The 26,626-nt window shown below is 39.3% G+C and overlaps 1 protein-coding gene across 3 annotated transcripts in view; it reads left to right on the forward strand.

Moving 5' to 3' along the window:
• The first annotated feature begins 3,462 nt into the window (after positions 1–3,462).
• Positions 3,463–26,626, forward strand: part of unc5b (unc-5 netrin receptor B) — a 318,628-nt gene continuing 295,464 nt past the window's right edge. The window contains exon 1 of one of the 3 annotated variants that reach the window (XM_028795196.2): positions 3,463–4,584. In XM_028795196.2, coding sequence (XP_028651029.1) covers positions 4,503–4,584 — 82 coding nt within the window. In that variant the 5' untranslated portion in view covers positions 3,463–4,502. The remainder of the gene's footprint in view (positions 4,585–26,626) is intronic. The other 2 variants (XM_028795197.2, XM_028795198.2) reach the window with 2 other exon arrangements.

Consider the following 26,626-nt stretch of genomic DNA (forward strand, 5'->3'; position numbering starts at 1 on the left):
GTTGACAGATTTACATACTTGAAAAAACCCTGCTATGATTGCAAATGACAAAGCAAGGAAAAAAAATGCATATGAGCTTCTTTTGTGTTGTAGGTCAGTGACCGGAAGGGGAATGCCTTGTTTGAGATAAGAAACTGCTGAAGTGGGATAATTTCCCAACATCCAGTCACCAAAGTCATTCACATAGGGCTCCATGTACAGTATTTAAGTGCGTGTGTTGTGTACTGTATGAGTAAGTTAGCAGATTGAAGCGGCAGCCAAAAGGTGTTTTTTTTATCATTAAACATTGATTATTAGAGTAACTGCAACAGCAATAATCAAAATTTTTCAAAGACAGTGCATATTCACAAGTGACCCATTTTCCCCAAATTCTTCTGTTTTATTATCCATTTGTGGTATCTTCTGAATACTTCCTTTTGTTTTTGTATTTACAGTTTCTGCCGAAACCTTTGTTCAAGTTCGCTCCGATTTAATCAGGGTGCAGATGTTGCTTTTTTGATCTTCCCGTCTGATCTGCTGAGGCGAGACAAATATTTTTTGCTGCATCCCTACTTTAATACACAGCGGATCCACTCAGCTTTATTTATTTTTTAGTGGATGTATTTGTTGTTGGAGAAGTCGTGCTGAATGTGGCAGATGGGTAAGGCATTGCCTCCAGAGGAGCGGCTAACCTGGATATGGGATAAAGATAACGTAGTAATTCGGTGTAAAGATTTGCATTATTAGTTTTGATCAAGACGTAAATAAATGGACGCGTCGTAAAAACGTCCCATTAATCGAGAGCGGATAGAAAAGAGTGCTAGCGCGCCCCCTTGCGTCCAGCGTGAAAGTTAACAGTTGAAGGGGTTTGTTAAAGGAAAAAAAAGTACGATTTAAGCGTTTCAAGCAAACTGAACCATCTGTGGGTTCAATAAAAAAAGTGAAAGACCGTGTATATTCAGTGCGAACCAAATATCTGTTATTATGACTTATTCTAGTTTTATTAAAGGGATCGGTGTGCAGCTCGGATAAACCGGATATGTGCACATTGTCAGGGCCGGATTTATATGAAAAGAGGCCCTAGGCTATTCCACTTATGAGGCCCTTTCACCTTCCATTTTAAAGTTTGTAAATTACATGAGAGATAATAAAATTTTGCTAACAATTTGAATGTAGGCCCCTCTTGATCTTGAGGCCCTAGGCTGAAGCCTAGTTAGCCTATAGGAAAATCCGGCCCTGCACATTGTAGACACTGTGCACGTAAAACTGCAGTTCCTGGGTTGATCGAAACTTCCCCGAAGTGTAATTTAAAATATTGAGAACATTTTCAGAATTGTGTCAGCGCGCGTTAGTAACGTTCTACTTTTTGAGCCACGGCTTTAGTGCACATTTTGTAATGCGCAATTACTTATGCGTCCTATGTGACCACTGTGTTTGTTTGATGCGACTGCGTCTTTTGTTCAAGCCGCATGCACATGATAAGTGAATGTCACCCATTTTCAAGTCAGCTCAAACAGTGGAAGGTTTTTAGGGTGCTGAGCCAATAATAAATGAACGAAGCAATCCTGGACTGGGCGAGAGTCCCCTGCACAAATTCCCCTCCATTTTGTGTTTACATTAAATTATATATATATATATATATATATATATATATATATATATTATATATATATATATATATATATATATATATATATATATATATATATATATATATATATATATATATATATATATGAATTTTTTATGAACTTGTCGGCTAAGGCATATGTATTTCGATTTCACAACATTTCGGCATTCGACTTGATTCTTACTTAAACTGGAACAAACGTATTAAGAGCAGTTTGTAAATCAAGAAATGTACACATCGATTCCAGTGTCAAATCAATAACGGCAGTGACAGTTTTGGAAATGTTTTTGGATAGTGCTGCGATTCATCTTTCTTATTCCCAAAGCGAATTCATACGTTAAATTAAATTCACGTCAGCTAATGTAAAGCGAGAGCCATTAGCCAAGCTGAGCTAGTACTTAAGTGACCACCGCTCCTTTAACACGAAGCGGCGCCTTGGATCGCCTCTGTGTGGTGTCGGAGAGAATTGCACGATGCTGTCGGCGATACACTGTACTAGAAAGTAATAACGGTCTGAATGTGAACCTTTCCAATACAGGTTTCACCCACGTCGTTAATAAGAAATGAAAGCAAATAACATCGATCCTTTCTAAATAATGCTTGAAACCACAAAGATTATTCACATCAGTTTTCTTTTTGTTATTGTTTGGACATACGGACGCGCTTAAGGAAAACTGCATGGAATTATTACGATGACTATTTGATCATCTAGTCTTCAGAGAAGAACGCATTATAAGACGCTACCTTAAAAGGCAGCCATAGCGTTAAACTTGGAGACGGCAGGAGTGTAGATAATAACAATTTCTTTCTTTTTTTCAGTCATCCGTCCATTTTTAGAACCTACTTAATTTCACTCCATTTTAATTGTCGCGTGTCTCACCGATCACGGTGATTAGGCTGCGCTGCAGTTTGTTTACTCTTGTTAGAAGTCATTTTAATTTAGTAGCAGTGTCGGTGGAACACATTTTAGTAATTATAATAATAGTAGGTATAATAATGTGTGTGATGATGAGGATGATGACACCCACAATATTTAGAGCAAAGATCCAGTCGGATCAAAACATGTATCTCTTAATTGCTTCCTACAACTAAATCCCTATAGACTGGGAGTGATCTGCATAACCAACCCCTTTTTTAAGGCGGGTTTCTTTCTTTCTTTCTTTCTTTCTTTCTTTCTTTCTTTCTTTCTTTCTTTCTTTCTTTCTTTCTTTCTTTCTTTCTTTGTATAAGTAACGCATCGAATGAAATAATCCACACTTTGTTATAATAATCTAAAGTGCGGTGTAATAGATTATAAGTGAACTGCGAGTCATCGCTTCCTTTCCAGCGTTAATTCTTCTCTTTGAGCTGAAATCATCAGAAAACGTACAGGGATCCCGAGTACAGGGACGCAGATGCTAGTATAACGTATAGCATTCGGGTTGCAGAACTACATACACCATTACTGTGTTCCTAAATCATAACACTCGTGAGAACATAAGAACGCCTAACAGGTTCGCCGGGTGTATCACCGACTCTCCCCAGTTCGTACCCTAGATGCACATCCCACTGTATGGCAGGTGCGTGCGCTGTGTCATTATCTTTCTTCACGCTCCCTCTTTGCAGTTTCCACCGACACACAGTCAAGGCGCGTGCTGCTTCAGTCTCAGAAAAAAAAAGTGACTGTGCGCCAAACATTTAAGTGTTCAACACCCGCATCACTCTAGTTTCGCATTTCCATCCACGCAGGCACACAAGAGTGCCGTATGTGTCAGTGTACACTCTGCTCATCGTGATCCAGCCCCGCGCTCCCAGTGACTTGGGTGGCATGGTGCCCTCGCTCTTCAATCCAGATCCACATCTCCATCTACCGTAACGGATCACAGTGGCACGCTCTGTTATTGTCCATTCTACACCGTGTCCTGCGTACATGTGCAGCGCGTGCTTTCTGTCTTTTGCTCTATATTTCCGCATTTTGTGCTTTATTGCCAAACAGGAGTTATTGTAGAATTTGTTTCTTTCGTTACTCTGTATTTCCATTTGAGATCCTGCTCCGTATTTCAGGGCACGGTGCTCCGGGTTTTGCGAGGCGCTGTTCTTGAAACCTTCTTTGATTTTTTTTCCCCTCTAAGGATGGTTGCGTCGCGGATTGGTTGGTCGAAGTGGGACTCGGGAGAGAGAGCTGGAAGGCGAGATCTCTGACTCTGTGCGTCTCCTCGATTCTCCCTCTCTCGTTCTGTGTCTCTTTTTTTCCGTCTTCGTGTTTACACACCTTGGCATTGTTGAAGTGGAGCAGTGCGCCGGGAGGATGCCGGGGCGCAGATAACAGCGGAGCTGGAGCGTTGCGCACACTGGCGACTGGGCGCTTTCCCTCTCACTTTGTGTATTTTCTCCTGACTTTGCGATGCTTCACTGACAGACGCAACTTTGCGTTTTTAAAGCGAGGACAGCTTTAGACCCTTGAGAGCTAAGGAAGTTTGGCTGATCATAACACTTTTTTTGATTTTTCATTCTCATTTTTCGTTTATTCCATTTTTTGGAAAGGACATAGAAGTAACGTTTATTTTGATCCTGAAACATTTGTTTTTCTGTTCCGTTCACTTAGTCCCTAATAAGATTTGCCTCATCTTTAAACGCACATTCAACCGCACAAGTCGGCATCTGTTTGTACAAACGAGGCAATTATCGCGGCATCATTCTGTATTGTTATTACTGCTCACGGGTCCCCAAGCAAGCACTCTCTTCCCAGGCACTTCGTTTTCAAGGATCGGTTTATTATTTATTTATTTATTTAATCTACAAGAAACAACTTCCACGTTTATTTAAACGAAGAGCATCGGACGTTTGGCAGCGGAGGTGGAAGGAGGAACTGTCCAGGACCCCGGGGCCCGGAGAGTGGCATAGCCGGGGAGCGATGCGCACGTCTCGGATACAGGGCTCCGCGGCGCTCCGTCTCCTGCTGACTTCACTATGCGCTTGGAGCTTGTCGGATGCAGGTAAGCCGATTTGGGGTATGGTTGATTAAATTAAGACGAAATTGGTTACTTTTTGCAAGCCACATGAAAACTGACTTAAGGTAGAAGCATTGCTATTCTTATGGATTGAAGATATTATTTTCTGTGACACGCAGTTTTGCGGAGAGGCAAAGCATAAATGGCACATTAGATTGATACATAACAGTGTTGCTCAGTTTAGTTTAAGGAAATACTGTACACTATAATTATAAACGCGAAACAGAACCGATATTATTCTTTAGAAGAGGAAATGTATATGCTTTTTCAGCAAATTTGTGAGTCCGTAGGAGTAAGTTGATTTTAATCGTAGTTCTTCCCACGTGTTATTTCTCCCAAATGGATTTAGTTTCTGTTTGTGTAAAATGTATGTCTCACAGCCAAACGTAGCTGGCGATGATCGGCCGATTGGGCCTGTGTCTGCAGCCTTTAGCTAAAGTTCGGATGGAGCGAGCCCGTCCCGACTACCCGTACCATCGGGCAATGTGGGCAGCGTGATTCAGTCATCATCAATTTACTCGTTCGTGAAAACAGTCGCCAATGGTCAATTTGAGACTCACGAGGAAATGGATTAATTTGTCTTGAACAACTAAACATTTACCTAACACTATTGCAAACTCGCTATTTCGGAAAAAGGAGAAACGCTAAGAAAATACAAGACCCGATCGGCTGCAACCATCAGCCCAGTATAAAGGTACCCGCACGTGTTTAAAGATCTTCACTGCGAGTTTTAAGAAAGTGTGTCAAACTCGATCAAAAAGTAAATGCTCAGCATTCTGTTTTCACTTGATCTGAAAGAATATTTTATTAATGAACTTCATCTTAAAGATACAGATTTCCGTGATTAATATGTCTGCTATGTATCTGCCAGTGTTCAGTTATTCGGCGCAGTTGTCCGTTGATACGTGTTCAAATATGTTAATATGTGATTTTAGATATGTATGTTGTGTTATTTTAAAATACGATGTACGACGGCACTGTTGGATATTTCAAGGTCCGGCTTTTGGATTTCAGCGCTTTAAAAAATCCTGCACTTTTTTGTTAAAACAAAAGTAAAGTTTTTCAAGATAATCCATTTTTTAATTGGCATTCTATTGTTTGAAAAGTCACATTTGTAGAACATTTTGGAATTTTACGAACAAGAAAGTTGTTCTTATAAATGAGTAATATTTGGGTATAATCTTGGTGTAAAAGAACTGTCCATTTGCAGCTAGCTGCAATAACCAATCATATAGCCATGTCTATTAATAACTATTAATTGATTTAATATGTTGTACATAATGTCAGTAATAGTTAAAATTGAAACATCTGCTGCGGGGGTCATCCTTCTACACACTTGTATCAATGAATCCCAGATCTATCTATCTATCTATCTATCTATCTATCTATCTATCTATCTATCTATCTATCTATCTATCTATCTATCTATCTATCTATCTATCTTATTAAGAAATGTTTAGTTTCCGTAAATCTGATTGAACTTATGTCTTGCATTTGTATTCCAAATTCTAAAAATTATAACGCAAGTTGCAGGTATCCAAGAGGACGTGAGGGTCTGATCGCCTCCAACTTGAAAATGTCATCGCTAGTGATTTATATTACTATATTCCTTACATATTCTGAATGAAAAATGAAAAATATTGGCACCATGAGAGGCGTTGTCCGGAAAGGATGGCATTCATTTGTTAGTTGTATAAAGTAAACACTGATGGATATATTGCAACAACCACATATTATCTGTCCGTTAACACCAGGCGGATACGACCAAAAAACGAACTTCAAAAGTATAAAGCTGTAGTTTGTATCACTCGGGCCCTAAACATCACATTACACAGAGCGGCAATGCATATTTAGCTATATTGTTATATCAGAACATTGATCATGTTAATTAAACACTGTCAGCTTTACAATGAGATCAACACGAATGTTCCGATCGACTTTGTATCAGCAGTTAATGGACAAAGTGTCCAAAAATCGCATATATCTGGAGTCGTTTGTCTAGAGGCCTGGATATCTATCTATCTATCTATCTATCTATCTATCTATCTATCTATCTATCTATCTATCTATCTATCTATCTATCTATCTATCTATCTATCTATCTATCTATCTATCTATCTATCTATCTATCTATTAGCACGTTTATTTGTGTCAATCTATCATAGCGTGTCTTGTGGTAGTCATTGAAAACGCAAAATATCATATGGCTTAACGAAGACAGTCTTTAATGGGGCGGCAAATGCTGCCACATGATTAACTTCGTAATGGCATTACGCTAGACGACATCAACGTTTGTATATTTCAGCTATGCAAAAATGATCCAGACATTATCACATTTGGAGCAAGAGATAAAAATCCCATTTAATGCTATTATGTGGCAAAGACAATTTTCACATTCGCATAAATGTCGTTAGTGTCTGTATGGATACGCTTATGGTCTTCCAGCTGATGGTGGTGATTTCACGTAAAATATTACTTGGTGAGGTCACTCACTAATGGTGTGCTGAGTTAAAAGAGGTGTAATGGACGTCAACCGAATACATATGTGTTTTTACCAAATGTAAAACATTCAGGGCTCAACTTGTTAGTGTTTAAGAACGAAACCATCGGCGAGAGTTAGCAGTTTGCGTAACATTTGTGTGCAACTTTGCAGTTGCTGTCAGACTCAAAAGACGATTGTTGAGGAACTCACCTGCATCCTTTCTTTGCAGTCGTACATTAAAATCCACAAAACGTCCGAAAAGGTGGACCGTACTTTCAAATACATAATACAGTTCGTGTTTAGGGGAAAAAAGGAAGGACATAGGCGACCACACACAAGCCCAGCGTGAGATGATCACACACACACACAAACTAATCGTAAATGTTCAAATATTATAGTTGTTGATAAAATTATACTTCATATAAAAACAAGAAAAGATTTTAGCTGCTGATTTGGTGTGAAGTTTGTGGATGACATTGGCCCTTACCTATTGTTCAGTAGTTGCAAATAAAAGTCCGCAAATTCCTCTTCTAATATGCATGGTTTATATTACGACCAAGCAACTTGTTTCGATGCTGTGAAGTAGGCTATTGTTTAACAATAATGAATCAAGTTAATGGTCCTTGGCAGGATGCATTTAGCGGGTCCTGATGTGGGGTGGGGAGAAGCTTGCGAAGGCGTGTAAGAGTGCTGGAGTTTGTGTGCGCGTGTATGTGTGTGCCGAGTCGGGCGCTTTTGTGCTGCTCCGATGTTGCCACAGCGAACGACTGCTGGCGTGTCATTTGGCCAAGCGTTGAGCTTCCGTGTACGTGAGAGAAGATCGGAGTTCCTCGAGGTGTGCGTTTGTGGACATGGTCCGATATGAAAATAAAAATATTAGTGTTATCGCGTTTGTTTGTACAGTAAACAGCTCCAGATTGAACTTTTCTGCATTTTTGGAGGATTGGTTCGAGATAGTGAAACAGCAACACTTGTTAGATTTCTAAGTCAGATGCTGTAATGGTATTTAGTTAAATTAAAAAGAAAATGAAAAGCGTTGAAGCGTTCGTTTCTCACTTGAAAGGGCGCGTTTAAAATGTCATTTTTTCACTTTTCTGAATTCGCCAAAGCGCTTTCATAATCTGAAAATTGTGCGTTGTCAGGAATCGTTTTATGAATAAATAATAATGCCGAAAATGTGCGGAGCAGTGCAGAGCAGACGAAGATCATTAAATCCAGTCTCTTGGTAATAAAAGGCACTGTGTAAATCCTAGTTCATATTCTATGGTTTGTTATCCCGACCAGGATATTGAGAGGCTCCTGCACCCCGCTGATTCTCTTGCGCTGTAGGGAGAAGATTAATGATGGGTGGATGCGGCAGATAACCGCAAACTGTGCTTAGATTAGAAATAACGGTTCGCATTCGAACAGTTTTGGAGGCATACCGGTGTAATCACTGCGCACACCTTTAAACTTGTTCTTGCTTCTAACAAAGACAGAAATACTGGTTCATATATATATATATATATATATATATATATATATATATATATATATATATATATATATATATATATAATACAGATAGAGAGAGAGAGAGAAAGAGAGAGACAGAGAGAGAGAGACAGAGAGGCAGAGTGCCCACCGGCGCGCCCCATGCCATGCAATCTTTTACACTTTTTGGACTTTTTCATCAATCCACCAAGCCATCCGTCCCTTTATCCACCCAGTTTTTACTCTGTTTAATGCATTTCAGGGATAGAGCGGATACATATTTTTTTTTGTAGATTCTGAGCCTACAGAATATTTGAACGAGTATTAACGACTTGGAGTTTTCCATTCCCCTCTACAAAGGAAAATCTTTGCTAGACGGAAAGCCAGCTTTGCGGATCCAAGCATAACAATCATTTGATCTTCTGATTGTATTGCTGTGATTTATTTATTTATTGCTTCTGCAGACTATGCTTGAGTTAATTACACTGGAACTTAAAGTAAATATGCATATTCAGGAAAACCTCTTAGATAAAAAAAAGTCAATTGACAGTTCTGTTCTTTTTAGTTCTAGAATCCATAAAGGACACTTATATAAAAAAATGAAGAGTGACTTAAAAATTCTTTCCATTATTTTCCACGAAATACACTCATGTTGTTTTTGGCATGGTGGCACACTGCTGTTTCAGAACTCAGGAGTCCAAAATTGAAATATCTGTGGACTTTTCACATTTATGGCATATTTTAATGCCCCCCCTATCCCCCCCCCCCCCCCCAGTTTCCTCCCACCTCCCAAAGACTTGCAGTTTTGGGTGATCGCTGACTCATTTTAGTAAGGCCACTAAAATAATAGGTCTAGTATTTAGCATAGGGCAGAACACGTGCTCACTCCTTTTTGTATTCAATAGGGCACTGTTAAGGGGTTATAGCCCTCTAAAATATATCCTTGATCATTCTCATAGAGGTTCATAGCATATTTGAAATAACCATTAGGAGAAGACTCTTGGGGCAGGAAGAAACACTCTTTAATTTGTGTCCTCTAGATGGTGGTACTTTCTGCTCCTCTCAGGGTACATTTGTGCCTGGTGGATAGCGAAACAAGCGATAATTAGTTCTATAATAGGGGGATTGAAAATAGCAGGAAGACCAGGAATAGAATTGAAAGGGATCAGAGCTGTACTGAAATAAAGTGCTATAAAGTTGTCTTAAAATATAGATTTTGATGGTTTAGTAGACTGCTTTCCAGAGGGAAGGAAATGGACAACACTTCTCTGACCAGCATAAACAAAATGAATGTATAGATGACATACACCATCTATCTATCTATCTATCTATCTATCTATCTATCTATCTATCTATCTATCTATCTATCTATCTATCTATCTATCTATCTATCTATCTATCTATCTATCTATCTATCTATCTATCTATCTATCTATCTATCTATTAGACAGTCAGTCTATTTCTTTTCTTAAATACAGTCTTCATGATTCATTTTGCTTATGTTAATGAACCCCGTTCATGCAGGAAGCCTTGGTCAGAGCAGAGACAGGCGCATAGCAGGAGCAGTTCCTAGATGGGATAAAAGTTTAGCCATGTTACGCAGGGCAGATTTAGTTTTCTAGTCCACCCCAACAAAAGTTAAGCTTAGCACAGAACATGGGGAGAACACTGAAGACACCTTACCTGGAAATCAACAGGCCTATGTGGCATTAGAGATACTGTGTCCCGATCACAGCCCTATTTACATTACTTTGTGTCCAAGGTTAGTTATACAGGGTGGCCTCCATGATGTGCAAAGTGTGAATTATATCTGTATAAACAATTACTAAATAACGCTTTAATGAATATACAACAGGGTGTTTGTATTTATTTTATTTAAGGTTCACGTTATCTTAAATTGTATTGTACATACAGTAGTTAGAAACATGTTGATTTACATGTTTTTACTTTGTGCAGCCAAGAAAGATGTAAATTAATTATATGCTTGTTGCAACTTCCTTGTTTTGCTCCTTCATTTCCACTGCAATGTTAAATGATTATTTTGATTAACTAAAAAACCTTGAAGTATGAGCGTATTTCATTAAAAATAATCACCTATTAGGACCTTATCCTAATAGTAGTTAAATAATAGTAATAAGAAAAATTATACAAAGCACAATAATAGTTAAAAGAGGTAAAGATCTAGCTCTTGCTTTGAAATAGTAGTTCATGTATAAAGTTAAATTTAGAAATTTCAAAAAATTAAAAAACACTTTAAGTAGAGATTTGCAAGACCCCGTAAAACACACGCGATATACACTCTCTCTGTAGCCCTAAAAGCCTGGAGAAAACAAGTCACAGCAGTTTCTAATATCTTCACATTATACAGAAAGCTGACCAGAAAAGAAAGTTTTGACCTCAGGCATTCTTCGGGAATAAACAGAATGGCAAGGAAGCAAATAAAAATTCCAGCTTTAGATAAACAGTATGTTTAAAGTGCATTGGGATGGGATTCACAAATGTCTACATGATTTAAAAAGACTTCTTCCCCTTCTCTTAAATCACTTATAATGAACTTAGGGAGCAAAAGATGCCTTTCATCTCAGTTTAAGGTCACGGTGGCCTGACCCTGTCAAATCCCCAACACTCAGCTAGCTGTAGCAGGGGCAGTCCACTGGTCAGACAATGAAGTGCGATCTGGTGGGGTGTCCGCAGGGGGTCTTTGCCTTTGCTCAGATATAATCTGACACTCGTTCTCTCACATATGGAAGGGATTTTTTAAGAGTCAGTTTCTGTGTCGACAGGAAAGAGCAACCAGACATCAGTTGCCTGGAAGTTCTCACTCTGTCATGAAAATACAACAAATAAATAAATACTTGGAGGAACCGGTCGGCCTGCTTTAAAATGTGCCCTTAGGCTCATCAGTGGAAAAGAGCATGAGTGTTTTCATTAGTACAGCGCTCTGAAACGTGTATATAGTGCTCTGTCTGGGGCTTAAGAATTATCACAAGAAACTTTTATGGTGCGCATCTATAGTGAAGTTATTTGTAAATATTTTTGTTATTGGTGCTCAGGTAGTTTAGGTGATTTTCACGGCATCACAAATTAAGCCAAGTGACTGAACTACCAACTTTGTGGATTAAAGTCCACAGCCTTAGCCACTATAGTAAACTGTCATTGTAGGACAGCCAGTCCCATATTAAAAATGGATCTAATTTCAGCTTAGCTAAGTAGGCCACCAGAAATATTTAGATCACTGCCCTTGAAGCATTAAAGTTTTGTATGGTCATAACTCTAAGCAACATAATGTATTGACTCCCATCTAATATCATTTAGAAAGTTATACTGCTGAGCACCATCTCTTGGAAAATATTCAGTGTTCAGATGCCCCATTGATATTGCAATGGGTTCCTTTTGCTGCCAATACTTTAGTTTAGTGATGCTGTGTTTATTTGCTGTGTTCATTTGTTAGCCAGTGCGATAAAGCAACTCCCTTGTAAAGGATGGTGCAAGACAGATCTGCATCAGCTTCATGTCTCCACTCCAGATCACATACACATGGATGCTTGCAGACAAATGTTTGGTCAGAATATCATAACAGTTCTCCTTCAAGGGCAATTTCGAGCAACTGAAATGATACCAGAGTGTTTGAAACAGAATTATAATTTAGGTTACCACTACAATAGTTCAAAAAGTCTTCCTTAAACGAAAATGTTATCCTAGATTGTTCCATACAGTTCATATTAGTATAATGCTACCTGAAATGCTTTTCCTAGCTTGATCAGAGCTCCTCTTTTGAAATGTCGTAAAACGACAGTTCCTTTATCCGTGTGGTGGTATTACCCTGATTATTTGTTGTGTCTAATATACGGTACAGGCTATGCCATCATTTTTAATCCCTGCCTTTATAGCCATTCAAGTCCTGTTTATATGCATTAGCAGGTTATATAATTTTTCATTTGAGTTACGCTGTCTTCAGTGAACAACAGAAAGACAGAGATGTGGGGTGGGGGGGAAGAACGAAAGCTGCTTATGACTGTTGAAGAGAGAATTGAGATGCCAACATGATCAAACAAACAGGAGATTTCCCTTCTGTACTAAAAATCTTTCTAGAAGGTTTAAGCATAAGTAGCCAGTTAGTTTAGACAGAGCTGGTACTACCATTGGGACTACCTACAAGTATGCATCTGGCCTCTCTAATAGAATTTTATTTATATGGTGCCTTTCCCATGCTTAAGTTGCTTATTCATATCCTACATCCAGCTGTTCTTTGTTTAAAAGTTTGCTCTTACTTCCTGTGACTGTATGGATTTTCCTCTGGGCGCTCCTGTTTTTGCCCCACAGGTGCCAACACTGGCCAAACTATCCTTGAGTCCAGGACGATTTCCTGCCTTATACCCAGTGCTGCTGGAATAGTCTATGTCTCCCTGCTACCCAAAATTGGATTAAGTGGTCTTCAGAAAATTATGTTTTGTTATAGTCCCTTGACATGAACCCCACTGAGGGAAGATAATGGAGCCATTCTTCACTGGATTGAACAGAAAGTGAGGGAAGCATGCTTTCCACAGATACCCATTGTTCCTATACACCAGATGTCTTATTTTCTTAGGCTAAGGCGTAAACAGTAGACCAGATACAGATAAATAGGTATGAATGAAGGGCAGCAGAATGTTCCATTGGTAAAAGTGACTGCCTCACAACTGTGAAGACTTCAGTTTATTGCACAATCCTGGCAACTGTTCTCTTTCTGTCTTTGTCTCTTAACATTGTGGCTTCAGCCTGCAATTTAAAGACATTCATGTCATACTAAATGGTGCCTCAAAAGTGACCTGACATGAGTAAATGCACTTTTTAAAGGATAGGATTGGTTCCTACTGTACTTCTCATGCTGTCAGGATAGGCCCTGGTTCACCTACACTCTATTGTGGACTAAAACGTTTTATACTATATATGGACACTTCATAATTTTATGCAGGCAGTCTTCCACTTACTCAGAATTACATGTTTGTTTATTACCAATAACAAGCATAACTTTTGCTTGCTTTTAGTAGCAATTTGTTTGTACTTGTATGTATGATATATGACATTGAACATGTGTTTCTTGTCATGACACAATTTGGTGGAATTACTTAAATGAAAAAATAATTTAATTAAAAAAATAATTAAATTAAATTTAATTTAATAAGTTAATTTCAAAAATATTTGATTTATCAACTCAGAATCAAGGTAGTGATGATTAAAGGGAGTATTAACACAAAGGGAAATGGAAACATTTTCCTCTATTCGGTGTACCAAGACACAGTCTCTTTAACTGTTTGATCATGCGGCTCATCTGTTTGCCTCAAAGAACAGCAAGAAAACACGAGGTACTCCTAAGTTACATCTATCTATCTATCTATCTATCTATCTATCTATCTATCTATCTATCTATCTATCTATCTATCTATCTATCTATCTATCTCCGTCTGTCTGTCTGTCTGTCTGTCTGTCTGTCTGTCTGTCTGTCTGTCAGTCAGGCTGCACTACCTCTGTGCCTGTTGATTCCATGATTCCATTCTCAACTCCTAAATCTATAGTTATGGCAGAAAGCACTTCTACGGTAATCCCTAGCATTGCTGCCAGGGACAGGAATGCCCTGCTAAAATCCTAGGCCATGAACACTGAACCGCTGAGTCCAGTCCTTCTATTAATATTTCTGTTCTTTACGTCAATAAAAACACCTGTCCTAAACTGGATCTCTATGTTCGTAATTGCCGGAATTCATCTGGCCTATTATCAGGCTCATATAACCCTCCTTTTTTGTCTTGTGCCCTTAGAGTATTAACCTTTGGGGCATTCTCTGTAATGACAAGGTTTTACTGAAATTTATCTACAAGAACTTAACTGTACACAGTCTAAGTTGCTAGTTTGGATTTCATTTTTAAATGGCTTCTGCTATGCCTTTCTTCTGCTTTCTCACGCCCTATCTGTTCAAGGAACGTCTTTACTAGACATGCAGGTGATGCAACCCTTAATTTTTTATCCTTTTCTTTATCTAATCCACTTAATCAAACTCACAGACATAAATGGGAACATATCTGGGCAGCAGTAGGCAGGATCCAACCTTGAATGGGGCACCCGTTCATCATGGTGTCTCACAGGCATATACTTTATCATTTGAGGCCATTTTAGAGTCGCCATTTAACCTAACATGCACATCATTAGGAAGTGGCTGAAAAAAACCCGATACACACATGGAGAGATGTAGTTGCCAGACCTTGAATGCAGAATTCTGAAGCTGTGAGACAGCAGTGCTAACCACTGCACCACCATGCTGTCCCCTTTAGTTTATGGAAATTTTTCTTTTCTGTGTTCTGCTATACAGATAACACTGGCACAAGCACATGTGTTTATACATTGGCATGGCGTCACCACTATCAAATCAGTGCAGAAAGTCCTTTTACAGGAATCTTTTGGTGTGTCTTGTTGCCTTTGCCTGTTAAAGTGAAGCCAGATTATTATTTTTTTTTGTTGTTGTTATTTTTATTTTGGCTGTGTATAGCTGCCTTACTATTTTCACATGGCGGCACCGAAGGACAGATGATGATTTCAACTTCTATTCCCACCATCTGCCGGTGCCATTTGTTACCCCGTGGGCATCAAACACTGCCGCTGAGGCTGTCTTACCTTGCCAACCAACGGGCTCTGTAGTTGACAGGTCGGCTGAGCAATCCAGTGCCAGTTCTCTCATCTTTATTGGGCTTTGCCCAATCAATTTAGTGCAACCTTGCTGAGGGGCACAGGTGGCTTTTGCATTCTCACTAAGTGAACCACCCTGCTTTGCAATGCCTGGTACCTTAGTTGTGCCTGCCTCTTGGTATCTCAAAACAGTAGACTCACGAGGTATTCACATTTGAAATGAGTGTGAAACAGCACTTCATCGTTTCGTCTGCTTTGATATCTGTGCTAGAGTGGCAAATGACTCAAAAGACTGACTACTTCTGGACGGAAGCTGTTCTCTGTCTTCTGTACTGAGCTTAGTTGTTTTAAAAACATTCCATAAAAGTGAGGATAGCTGGTAACTTTTTCTTTCAAGGCTACATCCCTTTGTTGTTTCTTATGTCTATAATTAGACTGGGACTCCTCTGACATTGTGAATGACCTGTGTTAACCGTTGTAAAGATTTTCTTTTCTGCCTCAGTGCAAAGTTTTAGAAGCCCGAATAGTTTGTACAAAGTTACCCGGTAGATGCCTGGAGTTCTCATTCTTACTTTCAGTGAGTGCTATTGTTCTGTCTGAAGGGCAGAGGTCACCACAGCTGGGAGCTCACCTCCACTTTTGAATTGCGCTGCATTTAAGGACTGCCTAACCTTGGCTGTGCTTAAAAACTGTGAGCAGACCGGACCAAAGTTCAGACCAAGATGTGCTGAGCCTATTCGAGATGGAAACGAGTAAGACTACTTTTTGGATTGCCGAGCTGGAGAGCTGCCATCTTTCCAGGGTTGATCCAAAGTGGCCTAAAGCTTATCATGCCTTTTGCCTCCCTGAAGACTCGGCTTGCTTGTTAAAGGCTGTTTTGCTGGCGAGGATTTTACAAGCAATTCATGACCTTCAGTTCTTAACTGCTAAGAAAGTGGCACTGTGCCTTTTTTTAAAATATATATATATATTTTTTTTTTTTGCTTCGGTAATAAGCTCTTAACAAATGAATGTATTATTATCCTTCCATACAAAAAAAAAAATATTCTAACTGACTTCATTATTGAGCTGAGTGACTTCTGAAGGTTTTGTAGAATTTCGGTTGCATGGACAGGAAGAACTGGTGTGTGCGAGTGGAAGCAAAATGTTGGATTAGTGAGCTGTGGGTCATTAACTATGTACAGTATATAAGTATTGGCTCACATAGTACTCACAGAAGCATAAAGTAGTATTCGGTATTATGTCTGATAAACAAATTAGACCTCACAGTGTTTATTGTTCTTAGGATTAAGGTTTAGCCCCACCAAAAAAGTACAACAATTAGGGTTTAATGCTAGTTAGACTGAGTCCAAAATTTTATAACTGGCATCTTGCAGAGTGTTAGCCAATGAGCCATAACCACCAACATCTGTGAAGAGCACAGTCTCCTTTTGTGAGCAGACATTTTTCACTAGGCATGAGTGTGATCTTTCATTCCTTGGGACAAGGGATAATTAGAATTGGAATCTGATATTGTTTAGTCCCCTTAAGAAATCTTGTCCTCCCACTTTCCTTAGACTAACGTGATAAAAAATTGTTAATGCATTATACGGTGTTTACAATTTTGTTGTTTCTTAAGCTGCTTGTGAAAGATCCAGTCTAGGCCATGTGATAATTTGGCATCTTCTACTCCATATTGCCTTTCTGTAGGCCATTACTGGTTAGCATCTCTTTCTGTTTCTGGACTACACACAATACAATCCAATTTATTTTTATATAGCCCAAATCACACAAGAAGTGCCACAATGGGCTTTATCAGGCCCTGCCTTTTGATAGCCCCCCAACCTTGACTCTCTAAGAAAAACTGTAGTCGAAAAAAAATGGAAGAAACCTTGGGAAAGGCAGTTCAAAGAGAGACCCCTTTCCAGGTAGGATGAGCGTGGAGAATCAGTGCAGAATATGGTTTTCATTTTCTTTAAGTAGAACTCTAAGGTGCTAAGGTCTTCACGGGTTCTCAGTGCTGTCTCTGTGCTAGAAATGGGCTTGTCTTTTAGGACAAGTTAACAGAACTATCCATCCATCCATTGTCCAACCCACTGAATCCGAACACAGGGTCATGGGGGTCTGCTGGAGCCAATCCCAGCCAACACAGGGCACAAGGCAGGAACCAATCCCGGGCAGGGTGCCAACCCACCGCAGTTAACAGAACTATCCATCCATCCATTGTCCAACCCGCTGAATCCGAACACAGGGTCATGGGGGTCTGCTGGAGCCAATCCCAGCCAACACAGGGCACAAGGCAGGAACCAATCCCGGGCAGGGTGCCAACCCACCGCAGTTAACAGAACTAATTTATTTTATTTTCTAGACAGAAGCAAATATAAAACGGTGGTCCTCAATGTCTCAGCTTTGTCTGTTTTGAATGTAGTAGCTTGCATGCAGGGCCATTTTCTAGCATAGGCAAGCTACTACTTAAAGAAGGGAGGGTGATGAAGGCTGTGGCCACAACCAGGTATACCATGACTGTACTTTCAGGTTTTATTATTTATTTATTTATTTTGCTACAATAGGAAATCGTGACAAAGTATAACAAGGGATAAAGAGCAGACTGAGAATTTTTCCCCCCTAGTCTCCTAGTCCCAGGTTGTTTAAAAATTTATGCTACTCTAACTGATAACACTGCAAACAGCTTGCTTTTAATAACAGAGGTGAAAAAGACACCGGCACTGGAAAACAAATAGTGGAGTCTTTATTTTTCACAATCTAGTAAGCACATTAAAAAGAAAAGGAAAAAAAAAATCATTATGTGAGCAGCCATAGCAGCGTGATATACCAGTAGTGTTTGGTATTCCCAGCAGGAGATGCTGAATCTGAATCCACATCAAGGAGTAAGAAATATGGGGAACACTTTAGAACGGGAACTTGTTATAGCTGTTAGTCACTTATTGCTACCACATATGCCACAAACAAACTCTGTGTGGCATAGCAGTAAGTGACTAATAGATATATTATAAGTGACCCCTATATTAAAATTGATATTGCTACTTTGTAAGTCTTCTTAATATCAAACAAAGCATTGGTGAAAGTCTTGTGACAAATCCGTAAGTGACTGATAGATGCCCTATACGTGCTAAGTTGTCAATGGTATTTTGACATCAAACAAATCCTTTGTGAAAATCTTTTGACAAATAGAAGTGCTGTAAGTATTGTCTGTAATAATGTTGTCTTTGGTACTGTGTAAATTTATTTAATATCAAACAAAGCTTCTGTTAAAGTCTAATGACACACATTCAAATGACTAACAGATGCAGTTAGGCAGCTCTAATTGTGAGGTGATGTAATTAGTAATTTATATATGTTTTAAGATCAGTCAAAGGCTTTGCTAAGGTCCTGTTATGCAATAGTAAGTGACTAATAGATACCTTATAGGTATCATCGATGTTAAAATTGTCATTGGTGCATTGTAATTCTTATTACTGTTACACCGAACAAGGCCTTAGTTAACATTGTGACACTGCATTAAGTGAATAATTGATGGACTATAGGTAGGCCCCTATGTTGAAGTCGTCACTATCAATGAATATACAGGTAGATGCAACAGGTACACAATAGGTTGCCCCTATATTAAATCTCATACTGGAGCATGGGCATCAACAGTACAGGTTATTTTATCATCATCATCTGTGTTTTGTAAATCTTACTGAGATCAAATAAAGTCTTTGTTAAGGTCTCGTGACATGGCAGTAACTGGCTCAAATATGTATTTAGGTAGCCTCTATTCTAATAAAGATTCTAATACAGAAAGATCGTAGAATTTTCAGATTTTTTTCACTGATATCTGGTATACTGTGAGTTTGACCTACCATATATCTAATGTCATTACTGTACTGCTGAATTTTGTCTTCAGACTTTTCTATGTGCACCTTTTTATTCCAAAATAATCCCACCACTTCCGCCATTTTTAGATCAGCACTGCAGTCTTGTAACATATTACATCAGTTTTCATTGTACATCCCAGGTGGATCTGTACCATGCTTCAAGTTGCATCTAAATGCACGTTTGATTTGGAGTGCATTAGAAGTCATTTAATTTACAACTACAATTGGTATTGTAGTTGTAAAGCTAAAACTCATAAGACATTAGATTATGAAAAGTCTGCTTTGTTCTGCATCATATGTTAGTTCAGATGAGTCAGCGGTCATATAGTGTCTCCAAATCTTTTTGCTCCTGCCTTTCAAGGTGGTGTTTTGAGATCTTAAGGTCATAACCTTTCTATTGATTGGACAAGTATACTCTCCCATGCTAAACATTCCTGGTCTAAAATGTAGTTTAAAACATAAAAACCTTTAATGTTCTGAATCCTGCTCCTGCTTGAGTCAGATAGAGCCCAGTTGGTTGTGCTTAGGGCAAATATCAACAGGGTTAGCTGTATCGCACTTATTGGTTGCTCTGAAAAACACATACACACACACACACACACACACACACACACACACACACACATATATATATATATATATATAGTAAAATAATATGCCTTGACATAAGACAAAGGTTTTTGGGCAGCCACCCGTGTACTTGGCCTTGGCTGCAAAAATAAAGATATTGTTTAACACAATAGTGTACAGAACGGAGTTCAAAACAGAACTGATCAACAGAGGAAGGGAGATGGTTTTTATAGGGAGGTTGGTGGAAGTGATGTGGTTCTCGGGGCTGCGACAGGAAGTGACATCTTCAGAGCTGAGGCAGAAGTGACGTCTTCATATTCAGGTGGAATTTCCCGTGTCTGGTCTGCGGGGACAAAACAAGAGGGTTAAGTGCACCCCACCACCCTCCAGCTGGGCATGGAATTCCTTTCTTTTGGTCCCTGTGGATGGCTGCCATGCCAACATGTGTGACAATATATATATATATATATATATATATATATATATATATATATATATATATATATACAGTGATCCCACGCTATATCGTGCTTCGCCTTTCGCGGCTTCACTCTATCGCGGATTTTATATGTAAGCATATTTAAATATATATCGCGGATTTTTTGCTGGTTCGCGGATTTCTGAGGCCAATGGGTCTTTTAATTTCTGGTACATGCTTCCTCAGTTGGTTTGCCCAGTTGATTTCATACAAGGGACGCTATTGGCAGATGGCTGAGAAGCTACCCAGCTTACTTTTCTCTTTCTCTCTCTTGCGCTTTCTCTGATCCTGACGTAGGGGGTGTGAGCAGGGAGGCTGTTCGCACACCTAGACGATACGGAAGCTCGTCTAAAAATGCTGAAAGATTATCTTCACGTTGCTACCTTCTGTGCAGCTGCTTAGTGAAGCGACATGCTGCACGGTGCTTCGCATACTTAAAAGCTCGAAGGGCACGTATTGATTTTTGCATGTTTGTTTTTCTCTGTCTCTCTCTATCTCTCTCTCTCTCTCTCTCTCTCCCTGCTCCTGACGGAGGGGGTGTGAGCTGCCGCCTTCAACAGCTTTGTGCCGCCGGTGCTTCGCATACTTAAAAGCCAAACAGCCCTATTGATTTGTTTGCTTTCTCTGTCCTTATGACAGTCTCTGCTCCTGACGCACACTCCTTTGAAGAGGAAGATATGTTTGCATTCTTTTAATTGTGAGACAGAACTGTCATCTCTGTCTTGTCATGGAGCACAGTTTAAACTTTTGAAAAAGAGACAAATGTTTGTTTGCAGTGTTTGAATAACGTTCCTGTCTCTCTACAACCTCCTGTGTTTCTGCGCAAATCTGTGACCCAAGCATGACAATATAAAAATAACCATATAAACATATGGTTTCTACTTCGCGGATTTTCTTATTTCGCGGGTGGCTCTGGAACGCAACCCCCGCGATGGAGGAGGGATTACTGTATATATATATATATATATATATATATATACAAACAGTATATTGCTGTCTCTTGTGGCCTCTTTTTTACTACTGTTTGTCCTGAAGTTGCTATTTGCTCATATTCAATGACTTCTAATAACATTATCCAGTTTACTCCAATAATGGCACTGTGCATTATCAGTTTGTCGAACTTTTATTTATCTGAGCTTTCTAGTCCAACACTCTAAATTTGCAAGTGGATGGCTAAAGCTGTTTTGTGCGGCCTTAAATGCTGATAGGAAAGCTGGTGGTTCCAAGGCCCAGACACTGTGTTGACATACAGAAAGCGCAGATAACATCTGTCAGGAATCTGTGGAGACTAGACTTACAGACTCCTCTGTCTCCAAGCTGGGCAGACCTGTGTCCCATGAGACAGAGACTCTAAAAAACTCCAAAGACAGTATCAGAACTGCTAGATGTTTATACTGACTGCTGAGGCGCTCATGTAGCCATTTTGTTGTTGTTTTTTGGGTGTTTTATGTACTGTTGATACAGAATCAGAAAAATCAGAGCAGTATTGTACTAGCCTACCAGGCAATGTCAGAAAGCTTTGGCAAATATATGTTCTTAAAATGAGAGTAATACCTTTAGACATACATTATATTTGTAATTTATATGTACTGTCTGTTATTAGATAGCAAAACAAGTACATTTTGTATCACAGAAAAAGCTGTCAGAAAGAGCAAATGTAAAAGAAAAAACTGCAAGCCTCACCCTAGGATACTGGAGAATGGACATCCGGGAGAGTGATTTAAACTAATCCCAGCTCTTGCATGCCTTTTGTTGTCTACGTCACATTTACTTAAGCAGTAGTGTCACTTATCATCTGTTGTCTACATTTTGGCAGGGCAGACGCTGACTTAGATGTGATATTCTTTGCTCTTGGGATGTATCAGTTGACTTAGTATCAGTTGCCTTCCTTTGATGCCTACATATTGTAAAATAAGCCCCCATCTGTTTTTGGCAAGTTTGATAAATTCATCCATTATCTAACCCGCTTAATCCAGTTCATGGTCGTGGGGGGCTGGGGGGTCTTTCTGGCAGCATTGGATATAGGCTAGAAAGCAGCTTGGATGGGACACCATTCAGTCATACACCCATATTCATTTACATTTGCTGCTTAAATTAACAAGCATATTTTTTGGGACTGTGGGAGGAACGCTGGAATAACTGGAAAAACATCCAAATTGACAAGGGGAGAACATGCAAACTCCACACAGACTGGGACTAGGGTGTTACTGAGACTCCTGGAGCTGCAAGAAAGCAGTGCTTACAACAGAGGATTATAGCGTAACTTTTGTCACGTGCAGAGAGTACAGTGAAATTCTTACTTGCAGTAAAATTAAATGTAAAATTACAAATCCTGTGTTCCCCTTATGACATACATTGGCTGATTTGTATTGTGTTCTTCACTGGCTCAGCCTTTAGGGTTTGTGTAATCAAGCTGTAAGACAATAACATGAAGCATTCATCCATTTGCCTATCAATCGGGAAACCCCCTTGATTAATTTTAGGGTCACTGGGAGCTGAAACCCATCCTGATAGCATCACACACCATGAAGGAGTCATTCCTGATCAGGGTGCCACACACAGCCACTGCCACTTATACAGACCTAATGTAGAATTGCCACTTGACAAAATACTCACATCTTTAGGGTGTGTGAATGTAACTTCCATTGCTTCATATTTACTTTTTTGCTGTAGTTGAAACATTGTTTACCTCATCCAAATTCCAGTTACATAGACATTTTCCCTTTTATAGTAATACTAGTTAGATCCCTGTTGTTGTGCAGCTGGTGGGGGGTCACAGTGCTATGACAGTGGATGTAGAGTACAGGCCAAAACAACAACAAAAAAACCAATTTGTAAATCCTACCATTATAACTGAAATCCACAACACTTAAGAAGTTGGGTCCATTCTGCCATCTACTGTGTCCCAGCTTTTGTCAGTTTCTCTGTAACAATGAGGCTCCATTGCATTCCCCCAGGGCATAGAGTGTCTTCTTATAGTTTCATCATAGCTCTAGGCCGCAGGAAACATTCCACAGAGGAATGGAAGGCCTGCCAGGGTGTTGCTTCTTCACAGCGTCTAGCATTCTAGTAATGGGCACAAAGAGTACTGCTGTGTATACTTCGAAAGCTGGCCAGCTCTGTTAAGAGGTCTGTGCCTTTATATAAAGTCCAAGAAATAAAGAAAACGTTAAAGGCTGCAACTCAACACGAAAGTGGAGCTCATGTATTTGCACATAGCCTGTAGCAGTTCTTTGGACATTTCTCTCTGCTCCATCATCCAGCATGCAAATCGACAGTTGCTCTGTTCTTCAGGATAAATGTTTCCTGCTGTTGTGAAAGAGAAAGTGGGCCACAGAAGCTAGGAAGACAATTACATGACTATAAGCTCCATGGTTTTGCTAACCGTGTAAATGCCATGAAAAGAGAGTTATCTGTAAGCTGTTTTTTCGATATTTTCAGACATTTTCTCGGAAATATGTTGTTTTGTCGAGTATGAGCCATCAGTTTTGCACGTTTTGCTTGTTGCTGTGTCACGGCCTTCTTCATTTCTGCTGTGCAGATTTACAAGTCAACGGGAATTCATTTTCAGTTTACAACTGTGATGTTCATGAAATAGTAACTGAGCAACAATTGGAAACTATAAAATTAAATAACTGTCAAGCCACATGCTCACCACGTGGGAGGTTTTTTTTTTACTAGCCAGAGATATTAATATCAAACTTTTTAATTCAGCTAAAGTCTCTGGGGGCTGAAGCCTATCCTGGCAGTACTGGATTCAAAGCAAAAACCTCCTCTAGGTGTTCAGTCACAGGGTCTACTCACACACACAAATACCCACAGTCAGTTAATCTAACACTCATTTCTTTACGGAGCATGTGAGGAAAACAGGAATGTTTGGAGAAACACACACGCAGATAATGGGGAGAACATGCAAACACCACATGAACAACAACCAGGAGTAGGATGGAAGCTCAGGAGGCCTGGATTCATTAGATTCCAGCAGAAGTGCTAAGTGGGCTATCTATCATGCTATCCTAGGTTAAAAATTAGTAATTATATGTAAGGTTATCATACATTTTCTGTTTTTAGATGTTTTTCATTTTATAAAGTGTCAGAATTTAACACCAGTTCTTCATATCTGAATATATACATATAGAAATAACACCTCTGTGAAATTTCAGGATTTATGAAATTATTCATCCATCTGTTCATCTTTCTTTTTCTAATCCACTTAATTCAGAGTTAGGGTTTGTATTGAGATGGCGCATGTCCCAATAGCTTCGTAGGCAAAGCAGGAACTGTAACGGGGTGGGGTACCAGTTCACAGGACACATTTATTCATATCCTGTCCCTTTGGGTTCATTTTAAGTGACTAATTAACCAAAGCTACATGGCTTTCAGATGTGAGAAGCAAAATGTTACATCTGAAGAAAATTCACACAGACTGAACGTAAAAATTCCACATAGGCTGAGCCTGGAAGATTTGAATACATTCTTTTTATAACAATTACATGAGTAATCATGAAAGATATAAGTAATAAGTATGCCATTGTGTGCACATGCAGGATTGTCTTGGTCAAGATGGAAAATGTCTGTGAATGCTGTCACTTAGCTAATTGGTCTGTATCTCATGTACATGGTACAGACTTTATCTTACTCAGAATGACTGAAGCTTTTTAGTTTTGGAAAGCAAAAATGCAAGGCGTTTAGTTGGAAGATAAAGAAGAGTGTTATCTGATGATTTGCCTCCCAGAGAGTGGTTGTTGCTGTGATGAAGAATCCCATCTGTTTTGTGCAACTAGTGTTCTAATACAAAATATACTTGACTCCTGATTTGTTCTAGTAGTCTTTTGGGAGATGACTGAATATCTATTTGAGTCATTAAAATGCAGACTGTTTTTGTCATCTTAATGTTCGTCTATTCAACTTCCAAATCCACATATCAAGTTTAAGGTTACAGGGAGCCGGTGTCTATCCTGGCAGAATTAGGGACAAGGTGGGAACCAACTGTGGATGGAATAATCAATAAAAATGATTTTGAAAATTCTAACATGGGATTCCAGACTTGAAGGAGCTCATAAAAGGGATGTATGAGTTAATGGTGCCCTGCATGGGCTGGTGCCCTGCCCAGGGTTTGTTTCCTGCCTTGCGCCCTGGGTTGGCTGGGATTGGCTCCAGCAGACCCCTGTGACCCTGTAATTGGGATATAGTGGGTTGGATAATGGATGGATGGATGGATGGAGTTGATGGTCGTCATTAGTATCAATAATGCTTCAGAGGTAAGCCATTAGAAACAATGTCTGTGTACTGTGATAGAATTGAAATAATGGCATCTTCTTCTTTTGAGATTATGATTGTTTGTTGAAGAATTAGTGTAATATTTTAACTACTTTATAGTAACACTTGCCATGGTGCCTGTCGCAGACAGGTAATAGAATAATTAATAATGTTTGTTATCTCTTGCCTTACGTGTACTTTCTGCGCCTTTCCTCCATACTGGTGTGTGTGTGTGAATGCCTCTGTACCAGTGCTCCCTCTTTCAAGCATGTTCCTATAAAGCCTGCGTCTCATACTCTTCCATCATTTGTGAGGCAGCTTTCTCACCCTCCTGTCTGGTTTTATACTTGTAGTTTTTGAAGTCAACTCCCTTTGTGTGGTTCATATGCCTTTACTCCCCTCTGAGCATCTCGTACATCCTCCTCTGTCTTGCTGCCAAAGTCTAAATGATCAATCACTCCAAAGCCAAACTGACCAATCAGATTTGCTCAGAGAGACTGGACACACAGACCTTAGCATTTAATTATATGGCACATAATAGAAATAATGAGTCAATCCAGTACAAGAAGGGCACAGTCTTGTCAACTAATGCATCTCGGTAGTACTACAAAAACTATCTATTCATCTGCTTTCAAAATTGTGTAATCCAATGTTGTAAGAGGCTGGAAGTACTGGGCAGAAGGCTGAAATGAGGTATATATGGGATGCCAGATCACATTAACATACTGTCAGCCATACAACCCATTAATTAATCAAGCACAGATCTTTGAGAGGTGGAGAGAAAACCAGAGTATTCAGAGAAAAATTCAAGCCAACACAGGGAAAAAGGGCAAACTAAACCATGCAGAGATTTGAATTTAACTGTTTCCATAGACTATAATGTGTCATAGGTTTTGTGGAAGGAACAATAATTATATTTTTAAGTCCTTAAATGATAAAGCATGTCTCATAAGTAAATGTACTGTGTGCTTGTGAATATGTGTAAAAAGCGTATATTTTGTGGAATATTTGTCCACAGATCTTATTCTTGTCTATGAGCTGACATCAAATGTATGCATGTATACAAATAAGATGTAAAGCATTCATGCAATAAAAAGCAAATTTATTCATATTTGCATTTCTTTAATGAATGGGTTAGGGGGGCACATATACAGAAAGTAGGGCAGAGGCTTCAGATTGAGTGCCTGATGGGGTGTAACAGGGGAGTATTAAGAGATCACGTGTAGACAGTAGCTAGGCAAGCCAAATAGA

The sequence above is a fragment of the Erpetoichthys calabaricus genome, chromosome 2 (assembly GCF_900747795.2).
Source record: "Erpetoichthys calabaricus chromosome 2, fErpCal1.3, whole genome shotgun sequence".
Taxonomy (NCBI): Eukaryota; Metazoa; Chordata; class Cladistia; order Polypteriformes; family Polypteridae; genus Erpetoichthys; species Erpetoichthys calabaricus.